Source organism: Chanodichthys erythropterus, chromosome 10, assembly GCF_024489055.1.
Source record: "Chanodichthys erythropterus isolate Z2021 chromosome 10, ASM2448905v1, whole genome shotgun sequence".
Classification (NCBI taxonomy): Eukaryota; Metazoa; Chordata; class Actinopteri; order Cypriniformes; family Xenocyprididae; genus Chanodichthys; species Chanodichthys erythropterus.
Genome location: NC_090230.1, coordinates 12,228,588 through 12,241,508, shown reverse-complemented (window position 1 = coordinate 12,241,508; position 12,921 = coordinate 12,228,588). Strand labels below are relative to the sequence as shown.

Here is a 12,921-nt window from a genome sequence, read left to right as displayed (position 1 = left end):
CAAAAGTGCAGGACACATATGCTTCATTTTATTTGATCAATGTTTATGGATTTTTTTTTATTATTTTAGTTCATCCACAAACATTAGTAATGACATATTAGCAGGAAGAAGCAACTCCAACTAATGACAAACAACGAAACATTTAAAAGAAAGAAGTGCTCTTCACAGGACTTTGGGGGACAAAACTTGACACGATGGACCGGAAGATCAGGCCAAAAGGCAGATGAGCAGACAGAAGCCAGCATGCAAGTCACAAAGACGATGCTGTCTCAGACACGCTGTCCAGTGTCACATTTAGCACTGACATGAAAGTTTGGGATCCTGCAATAGACATTTAACACAAAGGTTGGTCATTAAGAGGCTCTAAAGGCTTTATTTCCAGCTCTGTTTTATTTATGTAAAGTTTTTTAATAAAGTTCTGCTACAAGTTTTGCACACAATACATATTGAGTATGGCATAACCTCTTTTCCGGGCCTCTTGGATGTAGTAGTGCATAAACTCGCGACCAAACATCTCCCTGTCATTTTCTTCCTCATCTACATCCTCTTTTAAATCAGGAAGTGTCACATCATATGTCAAAGGATTGTCTCGGAAATTCACAAACCTGCAGAATGAGCATGTTAAGCTTAGTAATCATAATAATTAACAAAATACGCAAGTATGCGGACATGAATGCGTTGCCAATGTGTTGCAACTCAGTCCTCAAAGAATTTGCATACTTGTGTGATGTTCTGGACTTTAGTCGTTCCTATAGAATCACTGTTTTGCTTTCATGAAGCTTTTTATTGGTCGCCTATAATGTTCTACAAATTAAACAAAATACTTGTGCTTACCTGAGGTTACTCATCCCCTCCATAAGCGGAGGAATGTCTCGTAGTTTATTTTTGCTCAGAACTAGTGTGTCCAGGCTTTGCATGCGACTGATGTTGTCTGGTAGGTACTCTAGTTCATTTCTTGGGAGCCACAGGGTGTGAAGTTTCTCCATCCTAGATTAAAACATGACATAAAGGTCATCAGAGTCTTGATTTTATTAGTCATTGACAGACAAAATAGTATTTTACCTGTGAATATCGTCTGGCAAACTCTCCAATCTGTTGCTGCCCATGTCTAGCCACTCGAGAGAAGGAAGGTTGACCACACAATCTGGAATGGTGGTGAATTGATTCATGGAGAGGTCCAAGTGATACAGCTTCTTTAGATTGCTAAGCTAAGGAAATTCAGATTAAAGTAAATATAGGTGATGGGTATATATGGGGATATATAGACAAAATATGCAGTGTATCCGTGTTATTAATACTTCAGTGGGCAGCTCATCCAGATCTCGATTCATTGCAAGTTCCAGTTTCTCCAGATTTTCACAACAACCAAGTTCTTCTGGTACATAGCTCACTCTGTTATAGCTCAACAACAGCTCTCTTAACCGAGTTAGTTTGCCTGTTAGTTATAAGAGCATATCTGAGAGTTACTTTGACTCAAGAAATTCATCAAAGTTTGTACAGGTTCCACCCATATTTTACTAACCAATCTCTTTGGGAATCTCTGTGACTGAATTACGAGACAAGTCCAAGACTATGAGACTCTCAAAGCTTGAGATGAACCGTGGGATTCTTTGAAGTCCTGTTCGGTGTAACTGCCATTCTTGAATCTGGGAGAGTTGGACCAGGGCTGGAGGAAGAGTCTGCAGAAAGGTTCAAGGTGCCAAAGATGAGAACCAAACACTCAATCCATTTTTTTTATTTTTCATTGAAGACATTAGACTGATATAGCCTATCAGTAAATATTTATAGTTGTTGGACAATTAAAAGTTTTAACTCTTTCAGAATCTTTGCCCTAAGTCAGTGGAGTCCAATCCTGCTCCTAGAGGGCCATTATCCTCTAGAGTTTATGCTGCATTCCAGACAGCTTGGAATTTGGATTTTTCCCACCACCTACTTGGCAATAATGTCTGGAAAGCCACTCGGACATTCGACCTCTGAACCCAGGGCAGATCAATGAATCCTGGCGTCAACAATATGTGTTACTGTCATTTGTCAGATATGTCCAGGCAGGCTTGTTGGAGCAGGTTGAAGCTAAACTCTGCAGGAGCTTGGCCCTCAAGAAGCAGGAGCTCAAAGTCCTGTCCCAAATAACACACTTAATCTTGAAATATTGGATGATAATAATCCTGAAATCTTTAGCTCCTACCTTAATTAAACACCTGAACCAACTAGTTAATGTCTTCAGGATTACTTGAAACCTCCAAGCAGGGGTGTTTGAGCAGATAATGTGTACTCTGCAGTAATCTGGCCCTCCAGGAGCAAGATATGACACCCCTGCCGACAGTGCAAGTCCTTTGACCACCCCTTTGGAACAAGACCTTTGTGGACATTCCTCTCTAGATAACAGCATTGTTTACTGACCGACTTCTATTATGAAAGTGAGCTCAAAGTCACAAAGTATAAATCACAAGGAGCCTTACCTTCCACTCCTCCTTTTCAATCCGCAGGATGACACGTCCTTCCTCAGTCACAACTTTTTCCTTTAGCTTGGCCAAAGTGATACGATCCTCCCAGGCACCTGTTAACCTACGCCAAAGATTTTGAACTTTTAAAAACATTCTAAATACTAATTTAATGATGACAGTTTTGGGATAGACAAAAGCACAGTCTGTGAAGTAGTTCTCAACTTCTTGCTTTAGGATCAAGATTTTACATTGGACATCAAGTATTGATATCGACCCAACACAGTTCCAAACCCGAAAATCACATTTAATGTTTTTTTTTTTTATTTTTTTACATTGCATAGGTTAGCTTCAGGTGTTTGAGGATGAGGTTCTGTCATGCATCTTTCCATGTTGCCAACTTGCCATCTGTTTTGGCACTGAGTAGCTTCTACCAAGTAACAACTGAATCATGGGGTTCAATTAGACACTTGACCTTTGATGATTGAAAGTATTTTGTTATCCTAACTGCTCATGATTTTATGGTTATTATTTGCATTTAGAGACCTGCAACCCTTTTTTAGGTCATGACCCACCCACTAATTAAGAATCATTATGATTCCCATGGAATACCTGACAGTAGTGCACGTACCTACCCACTGCTCTCCTGTCTCTCTGCTCGCACTCCTTCTTCAGTTCATCTTTGCTTTTCTTTATCCTGGTTTCCCACAGAGCCTTGATGGAGTTTACTGTCCCACAGCACACCGTGACCCCCGTCATGATAATACAGAGTGTAAATAACCACTAGTATATTTTATTATAGATGTCTTTTATTTTGAAATTTGTATGGTGAAATGTTTGACTTCCGGTTTTGGGTTGCGCGCATTTCCGCTTCCTTTGGAGGCGCGCACGCCCTGGCTGGCTCAGTTTGCAGTATACAGCTTGTTAGCTCAGATGCGGCAGTGGCTTCGGCACGGAGCGGTGAAAAAACGGTGAATTCATATTTGCAGCCCCTCCAAAGAGGCAAAAGGTATTTTAAATGGGTTGAGATATGATCATTTTGTTTGATGGTGTGTTCGTTTTTGCATCAATGTAAGACAGCAGTATGTGAACAATGTTAGCTAATCGGTCACATGTTTTGTATGCATTTCAGCTCTTACGTTGGTGATATGGTGTAACAAGTTATAGTTTAAGGTTCAAAAGGAAGGATTAAACATCATAAAACCATCAGTAAAAGTCTCATCCTTGTACGGGGGGGGCCTGCAACAGTAAGAGCTTCTCCTCAGCGAGCTACAACGACACGGAAAATGGACGGTATCGAAGAGCAAACACGTAAGCTACAAACTGAAATCAATGAAAGAAGAGCTTTATTACATCAAGGAGATGCAGAGAGCATGTCAAGACAGGAGTTAAAGGAAGATATTGAACGCAAAGAAAAACAATTAGCCGAACTTCATAAAATGGAGGCTGCGACCGAGTTATCGTTACCCAGGCGTTCAGAGCGGCCTATTGTGCTAACGGAGAAAATGCTAGCCTACCAAAAGGACGAAATGATGAAAAAGGACAGAAAACTGATGAGTCTCTATGAACAATGGAAAGGGCTAATCAGAACATCCAGAGAAAGCTTAAAAACTGACTTATCAGAGCACGAGTTATGTGTAATGGCCGATGATATTGAAAAGGGTTTGAACGACATGATGAAGGTGTACAGTGAAATAAGGGAGCGTACTATGCCATCTTCTGAAACAAGACGCAAAATGGACTCTTGTGAAGCAGTAACTAAGGACATTATGAAAATACTTAATGAACGTATAACAGCAATAGATGGTGATTTTGATGCAAGTAGAGAAAGGCAGCGCCTTCATCAGCTACTGTCACATCAGTATGCCCACTCCATCTACGGCACCGCTTCTCAGTCTAGCGTCAGTAAGCAGTCCGACACTTCAAGCATCGCAGTCAAAAGGATTGATGCAGCGGCGGAGTTAGCTGTAAAGGAAGCAGAATATAAAATTGTGCAGGAGGAAATTAAACAAAAGGAAAAAATGAAAGATATAGAATCCGAACTTGAGCGTTTAAAAGCAGAAAAGGAAATGCAAGCTGCTCGCGCAAAACTTGAGATCTACGACAGAGAAATGAACATGGATGTGGACAGTAAGCAAATACAACCAAACAATATTCCTTTCTCTGTTGACCACCAGTCTGTTCATGAAGCGCCAGCTCCCTCTAGTGGCTTACCTCCATTAATGCCACAAAACAATGTGTCTATTCAAATGTCAAGTCACACGGTGAACAACCCAAACCCCCAAATTGTAACTCAAACGCCTCTCACAGACATTTCCCAGTTGGCCCAAGCAATTCAAAACAGTATAGCTGTAAACAGAATCCCAGCGCCAATGCTCACAGTGTTCAGCGGAGATCCAATTAACTACATTGAATGGAAGGCTTCATTCTCTTCACTTGTAGACTGCAAAGACATCTCACCTGCTGATAAGCTGCACTTGCTCAAAAGGTACGTCACAGGCCCAGCAAAAAATTGTCTTGAGGGCACATTCTTTCGCAGCGATGAAGAGGCATACAAGGACGCATGGCAAAAACTTGACCAACGTTATGGACCGCCCTTTATCGTCCAGAGAGCTTTCAGAGACAAACTGTCAAAATGGCCTAAAATAAGCTCAAAAGACGCTGAAGGATTAAGAACATTTTCAGACTTTTTAAATGCATGTCTCCAAGCCACACCATACGTAAAGGGCCTAGAAATACTAAGTGACTGTGAGGAAAATCAAAAGTTACTACAGAAAGTTCCTGACTGGCTGGCAGCCCGTTGGAATCGACATGTCACAGTTACACTTATGGATGGCAAGGATTTTCCCTCTTTTAAAGACTTTGCACAATTTGTGGCAGTTGAAGCGGAGATCGCATGCAACCCAATCACTTCTTCGTATGCTCTTCACACATGCAACGCATCTCACGAGAAAAGGTCCACAAAGGACTTTAAACCAAACAGATCCACACAAGTCTTCACAACGCAAGCCACGGTACAAAACAACAAGGCAAGGACAAGTTACACAAAAGTAAAGGTACCCTGCATGTTTTGCAAAGATGAAAGCCATCAGTTGTCAAAGTGCTCTAACTTTTCAGATCAGCCCTTAGAAGAGAAACGCACATATGTTAAGGACAATAAGCTGTGCTATGGATGCTTAAAGGTGGGCCATAATGTCAAAAGATTGTCGCTTCATCGTCACACTTGTGACATTTGCAAAGGAAGGCATCCCACTTGTCTGCACAATGACAATTACAAGGCATATGAAAGGTCTCAAAGCCATGGAAACACCACTCCAAGCACTCCAAATGAAACTGCAGCAGTCACAGCTCTCAATATATCTAAGGTGGGTCAGTCAAGTAGCACATCCATGATTGTTCCTGTGTGGGTGTCTACGGTTCCAGAGCCCGTCCAAAGAGCAATTAGTTTATGCACTACTAGACACACAGAGTGACAGCACATTTGTCTGTGAAGAATTAAGCAAACAGCTACGAGCGGACGCTCACCCCGTAAAATTAAAGCTAACTACCATGCTGGGTGTTCACTCTATTGTCAAGTGTCACAGAGTAACTGGAATGCGTGTGAGGGGTTATGACTCAGACATTTGCATCAACCTACCCCCCTCATATACCAAAGACTCTATCCCAGTTAACTATGACAACATACCCACTAGTGACACAGCAAAGCAATGGCCCCACCTGACAGAAATTGCTGATAAGATACCACCTCTTCTGAGTTGTGATGTTGGACTCCTCATAGGATTTAACTGTCCCAGAACTTTAGCTCCAAGACAAGTTCTACTAGGAGAAGGTGAGGAGCCATATGCCATCCGCACGGACCTAGGGTGGAGTATCGTTGGAGGCTCCGCATCAGAGCTCAATGAATTTCAGTCAAGTTTGTGTCATCGAATCACAATAAAGGAATTACCCATTGTAACTCCCATGGACGTGATTAATGTGCTAGAATCAGATTTTAAGGACACAAAGGCAAGTGACAACACAGTCTCACAAGAGGATCTCATCTTTTTGGACAAACTCAAGGACGGAATAAGGAAAAAACGAACAAGGACACTATGAGATGCCTCTTCCTTTCAGACAAAGGCCACACTTGCCCAACAACCGAAAGCTTGCTGAAATCCGACTCGAACACTTAAAGCGAAAGTTCAACAAAGATGAAAATTATAAAAGAGACTATATAGCTTACATGAAAGACATGATCGAAAGGAATGATGTCGAAGAAGTACACAATGAAGGAAAACAAGGTGAACGATGGTACATTCCCCATCACGGGATTTATCACCCCAGAAAGCCCACTAAACTACGTGTTGTGTTCGATTGTTCAGCCAAACACAATGGTACAAGTCTAAATGATCATCTTCTCCAAGGGCCAGACCTGATTAACAATCTAACAGGCATCCTCCTTCGGTTCAGACAACATCCTGTTGCTCTAATGTGCGATATAGAGAAGATGTTTCACCAGTTTCACGTTCAGCGTTGCGACAGAGATTACCTGAGTTTTCTGTGGTGGAAAAACGGCAACACAGAGACACAGCCACAGGTATACAGGATGAAGGTACATCTTTTCGGTGCGACATCATCTCCAGGGTGTGCAAATTACGGTCTAAGGTATTTGGCTAAAGAACACTGTCACACACACTCTGTAGGATCTGAGTTCATGGAAAGGGACTTTTATGTGGACGATGGAGTCACAAGCACAGACACAGTTGAAAAGGCAATACAGCTCGCACAAGAGGCCACAGAGATATGCAAGCAAGGAGGGCTCCGTCTACACAAATTTATCTCAAACAGCCCTGCTGTTCTGCAAAGCATCCCGCCATCTGAATGTGCAATAGAGACCAAAACAAAGGACTTGACATTCAAAGACATGCCACAAGAAAGGGCCTTAGGCATCAAATGGAACGTTGAAAGGGACTGTTTCAGATTTGATAATACTTTAAAGGACCAACCAGCAACACGTCGAGGTATCTTATCTACTGTTGCATCCATCTACGACCCCCTTGGCTTCCTGGCGCCATTCGTGCTTCATGGAAAAAGGATCTTGCAGGAAATGTGTCACCAAGGTATCAACTGGGACGACTCCCTGCCAGAAGCACTGAGGCCAAGGTGGGAGAGCTGGCAACGTGACTTTGCCAACTTAGACAAGGTAAACATAACTCGCTGTTACTTTCCTGCTAATTTCGGAGAACTTAAAGAAATGGAGTTGCACCACTTTTCTGATGCGAGCACGAGTGGTTATGGACAATGCACCTATTTAAGAGCCAAAAACGTCAAAGAGGAGATCCACTGTTCACTAGTAATAGCCAAAGCCCGTGTTTCTCCTACCAAGCTAACTACAATCCCCAGACTTGAGCTAACTGCAGCTGTAGTTTCAGTCTCAGTTAGTAACATGTTGAGAGATGAACTCTGCTATGCTCAAATCAAAGAGTATTTCTGGACTGATTCAAGAGTAGTTTTGGGGTACGTAAACAATGAGGTACGGCGTTTTCACACTTTTGTAGCGAATAGGGTCCAAAAGATTCGCCAAAGTACAAACCCTCAGCAATGGTTTTACGTGCCATCTGAAGAGAACCCAGCCGATAGTGCATCTAGGGGTAAATCTGTCACTGAGCTTCTCTCATCTAACTGGTTCACAGGCCCCTCCTTTCTCTGGGAGAGGGACCTGCCCACACCACAAAGTGTAGAGCTAGAATTGTCTCTTGGTGATCCAGAAGTCAGAAAAACGCAGTCAATGTTAACCAAAGTTACAGAGACATTCAGCCTTGCCGAACGTTTGTCCAAGTTCTCGTCATGGTCCAAAGCAGTCAAAGCTGTAGCACGTCTCATAAGAAGGGCCAAGAAAGTTAAATCAGATGCGCCGGCTACAGTGAGTGAACAAGAAAGTGCAGTACATGTCATCATTCAGGATGTACAAAAACACACATATGGAAAAGAGATAAAGCTATTAAACAAAGGCAATCAGCTCCCACACCACAACAAACTGTTCCACTTAGACATTTTCAGGGACACGGATGGTCTCATCAAGGTCGGAGGGAGACTTTCATCTATCAAAGACTCTTTCAAACACCCTATCGTGATTCCAAAAGAACACCACGTGACTAAACTTATAATAGCTCACTGTCACGACAAAGTAAAACACCAAGGAAAAGGCTTCACCACAAACGAAATCAGATCCAGCGGCTACTGGATCCCAGGGATGAGCAGAACCGTTGCTTCTTTCATCCGCCAGTGTGTCATTTGTCGTAGACTTCGCAAGGCTCCGGAGGGTCAGAGAATGAGCGACCTGCCAGCAGAACGCTTAGAGCCCTCTCCACCCTTCACATATTGCGGTATGGACTGTTTCGGTCCTTTTGTAACTACAGAAGGCCGAAAACAACAAACGGTATGGACTTTTGTTCACTTGTTTTTGCTCTCGCGCCATTCACATTGAGCTATTAGAGGACCTATCCACTGACACATTCATTAACGCACTAAGGTGTTTCATTTCTATCAGAGGTGAAATTCGACAAATCCATTGTGATCAGGGAACAAACTTTGTTGGCGCAAAGAATGAGTTTAAAACTGCCCTAAGTGAACTGGACACTCAACGACTGAGTACTTATCTGTCCCAAAAGCAGTGCGACTTTGTGATGAACGCACCACACTCCAGTCACGCAGGTGGAGTGTGGGAACGCCAGATAAGGACTGTCAGAAGTGTATTGAATACTACTCTGTCACTTGCACATGGTAGATTAAATGATGCTTCACTAAGGACTTTATTCTATGAAGCTATGGCCATAGTAAACAGTCGTCCACTGACTGTAGACAATCTTAACAGCCCTGACAGCTTGGAACCGCTTACCCCTAACCATCTGCTCCACATGAAATCCAGCACAACACTGCCCCCACCTGGTGTCTTCTCAAAGGAGGACCTCTATGGAGCAAAGAGATGGCGTCGTGTGCAGTTTTTGACTGAGCAGTTCTGGTGCAGATGGAGGCGTGAGTATCTGCAAAATATTATTGCTAGACAGCGCTGGCACTCACCAAAAAGAAATCTAAGAGAAGGTGACATTGTGTTGGACATTGATGAACTGTCACCCAGAGGTGAATGGAGACTCGCCAGAGTCCTGGAGACCGTTAGCAGCAAGGACGGACTCGTGCGAAGAGTGAAAATCTCCTTTGGAGACAGGAGACTGAACAACAAAGGTCAACGCAGTAATAAGCTCACTAGTGTGGAACGTCCTGTGCAAAAGCTAATTCTAATATTAGAATGTTCATGAGATAAGAGAAATGGTTATTCCTGTTGAAAATTCTTTGTGTTGTTATCTTGATATAACAAATCACTCATAATTTTGGTGGGAGTGTAAATAACCACTAGTATATTTTATTATAGATGTCTTTTATTTTGAAATTTGTATGGTGAAATGTTTGACTTCCGGTTTTGGGTTGCGCGCATTTCCGCTTCCTTTGGAGGCGCGCACGCCCTGGCTGGCTCAGTTTGCAGTATACAGCTTGTTAGCTCAGATGCGGCAGTGGCTTCGGCACGGAGCGGTGAAAAAACGGTGAATTCATATTTGCAGCCCCTCCAAAGAGGCAAAAGGTATTTTAAATGGGTTGAGATATGATCATTTTGTTTGATGGTGTGTTCGTTTTTGCATCAATGTAAGACAGCAGTATGTGAACAATGTTAGCTAATCGGTCACATGTTTTGTATGCATTTCAGCTCTTACGTTGGTGATATGGTGTAACAAGTTATAGTTTAAGGTTCAAAAGGAAGGATTAAACATCATAAAACCATCAGTAAAAGTCTCATCCTTGTACGGGGGGGGCCTGCAACACAGAGCCCCAAATATCACCTCACACGCACATTGTGCTAAGGCAGCAGATAAGCCATTTTACTAGCCAGGAAAAGTGTATGCACTGCAAAACTATAAACATTAGGGTTTGATATGATAGGACACATTTGAATCAGTACTGTGGATATCATAAGCTGTGACAGACATAAAAGCAACTGTGAGAAAGTAAAGGTGTAGTATGCATTAGCTTACCACTCTCATTGGGTCATATTGTCCTTCCTATATACCATGTTTGTACCAAGTTAACACCCATTTGATATGCAGAATTTTAGTCACCAATGCTGCTCCAATAGTATAATTCCTCTGACAATTCCAGTAAGTGTGATCTGTGTTGAAAGAATTGACTTTGAAGTAATTATCCCTCAGTGTTTGTCACTGGTCTTTCCTCTTGAAGCGTAACTCCGGCCAATGTCTATATTTAACCGGAGACAACACTGGGAATAGTGTGGTCACATGTTAAAGTTGGCACAAGAGCAGCTGTCCGCTTTCACATACTTTACCGCACCAGAATAGAGCAACATTAACCTGATTAAAACATTGCTGTTAGGCCTATATTTTAAAATTGTGGTCACCGCTCTAGTAGAACGTTTTTAATGTTATAGCTGAAATATTTTATGTTCCAGAGTATATTATCCAGGTAGCTCACCATAAATAAGAAATATTCATCCTGTTTTTTTTTTTTTTTTTCTGATTCATTTTCAATTGCAGTCAAACATACTGTTTTGCAAGAATTTGATAACAAATTGCACCTTTTCTATACTATTTTTAATAGCAGAGAAAGTATAAAAAAAAACAATGGCAAACAAACATTTTATTTAGCTAATGAATGTTTATACATTATTTTTAATATATTCAACATATTAGTAGATACAATGGTAGATAGTATTAGCAATATAAGACAATAAATATTGGCACAATTTGACATCATCTTGTATTACTAAAATCAGTAAAATTAATGAGTAAAAACTCATCTGATCTGTAATTGTACATTTGGGGTCGGTAAGATTTTTTTTTTTTTTTTTTAATAATACTATTATTCAGCCCGGATGCAAAGGGTTTGTTCACCCAAAAATGAAAATAATGTCATTTATTACTCACCCTCATTTCGTTCTACACCCGTAAGGCCATCATTCACAAATTTTATTAAATCCGATGGCTCAGTGAAGCCTGCATTCAAAGCAATGACACTTCCTCTCTCAAGATCCATAAAGGAACATATTTAATACAGTTCATGTGAGTTCAGTGGTTCTATTTTAATATTATAAAGCAACGAGAATTCTTTTTGTGTGCCAAAAAAAAACCCAAATAATGACTTTTCAACAATATAGTGATGGGCTGATTTCAAAACACTGCTTCTGAGCTTTACGAATCGAATCAGTGACTCGGATCTCCTATCAAACAGCTAAACTGCTGAAATCATGTGACTTTGGCGCTCCGAATCACTGATTCGATTCGTAAAGCTCCGAAGCAGTATTTTGAAACCAGCCCATCACTATATTGTTGAAATGTTATTTTATTTTTTTGGCGAACAAAAAGTATTCTCGTCTCTTTATAATATTAAGGTAGAACCACTGAACTCACATGAACAGTTTTAAATATGTTCCTTCATGGATCTTGAGAGAGGAAGTGTCATTGCTTTGAATGCAGGCCTCACTGAGCCATCGGATTTAATAAAAAATATCTTAATTTGTGTTCCGAACGACATGAGTGTGAGTAATAAATGACATTATTTTCATTTTTGGGTGAACTAACCCTTTAAATTGATGAAAGTGACAGTAAAGATATTCATAATAGAAAACATTTCTATTACAAATAAATGTTCTTTTGAACTTTCAAAGAATCCTGAAACAAATGTATTATGGTTTCCACAAAAAATATTAAGCAACACTGTTTTTGACATTGATAATAAGGGTTTCGTGAGCAACGAATCAGCATAGGCCTATCAGAATGATTTTTGAAGGGTCATGTGACACTGAAGACTAGTAATGATGTTGAAAATTCAGCACAAATCGATTAATCGTGAATCACATCTAACATCAAAGATTGTAAATATAGATGCGATTAATCGATTTGACAGCACTAATATAAACATATATAAAATTGTACTTTTGACATTGACATTTGACCGATTACGCAAACCTACTCTTTATACACTGCAAACAAGACGCAAACCGCAAATAAGGATCTGTTTTTATAGATATATTCAGTGAATGTGTCTGCAGTGGGACTCCAGACGGCTCTGCTGGAGCAGTTCACCACCGAGTCCTTCAGCTGCCCGATGGCCACAAAACAGACCAGCTTATATCGCTCATACAGCAGCTTCTTTATAGCCGTTTTAATGCAGTCAGACAGCTCCTTGGAGATGACTGCGCATGCGCCGCTGTACTCCACAGTCTCGAGTCTTTCATCAACGATGCGTTTGATTACTTCACGTGCTCGGTCAGTGGAGAAGCGTCTTTCTGGGATGGTCTGGTAGAGGATGAGTTGCTCGTCTCTGTCTGATGGTAACTTTTGGTCTCTCGGTTCCTTCTTCATCGTCCAGCTTGAGCTGCGTCTCCTCTGGATGGGGATCAGTGATGACTGAGGGTTTTCCTTGGATGTTTTCCTTC

General features: G+C 41.3%; 2 protein-coding genes across 2 annotated transcripts; both read right to left on the bottom strand.

The window, feature by feature from the left end:
- Nucleotides 1-182: 182 nt before the first annotated feature.
- Nucleotides 183-10,707, bottom strand: lrrc39 (leucine rich repeat containing 39). Its single transcript, XM_067396055.1, has 10 exons — nucleotides 10,505-10,707; nucleotides 10,300-10,329; nucleotides 3,073-3,212; nucleotides 2,460-2,565; nucleotides 1,523-1,679; nucleotides 1,299-1,435; nucleotides 1,063-1,208; nucleotides 835-987; nucleotides 463-605; nucleotides 183-321 (listed from the first exon to the last, which is right to left on the bottom strand). Exons 3-10 carry the CDS (start codon nucleotides 3,198-3,200, stop codon nucleotides 251-253), a joined length of 1,041 nt encoding a protein of 346 aa, XP_067252156.1. The 5' UTR covers nucleotides 3,201-3,212; nucleotides 10,300-10,329; nucleotides 10,505-10,707; the 3' UTR covers nucleotides 183-250.
- A 1,744-nt stretch (nucleotides 10,708-12,451) lies between these two features.
- Nucleotides 12,452-12,847, bottom strand: LOC137028110 (dynein light chain Tctex-type 5). The gene has a single exon (XM_067396869.1). The coding sequence runs from the start codon at nucleotides 12,845-12,847 to the stop codon at nucleotides 12,452-12,454; it is 396 nt and encodes a 131-aa protein (XP_067252970.1).
- Nucleotides 12,848-12,921: the final 74 nt, after the last annotated feature.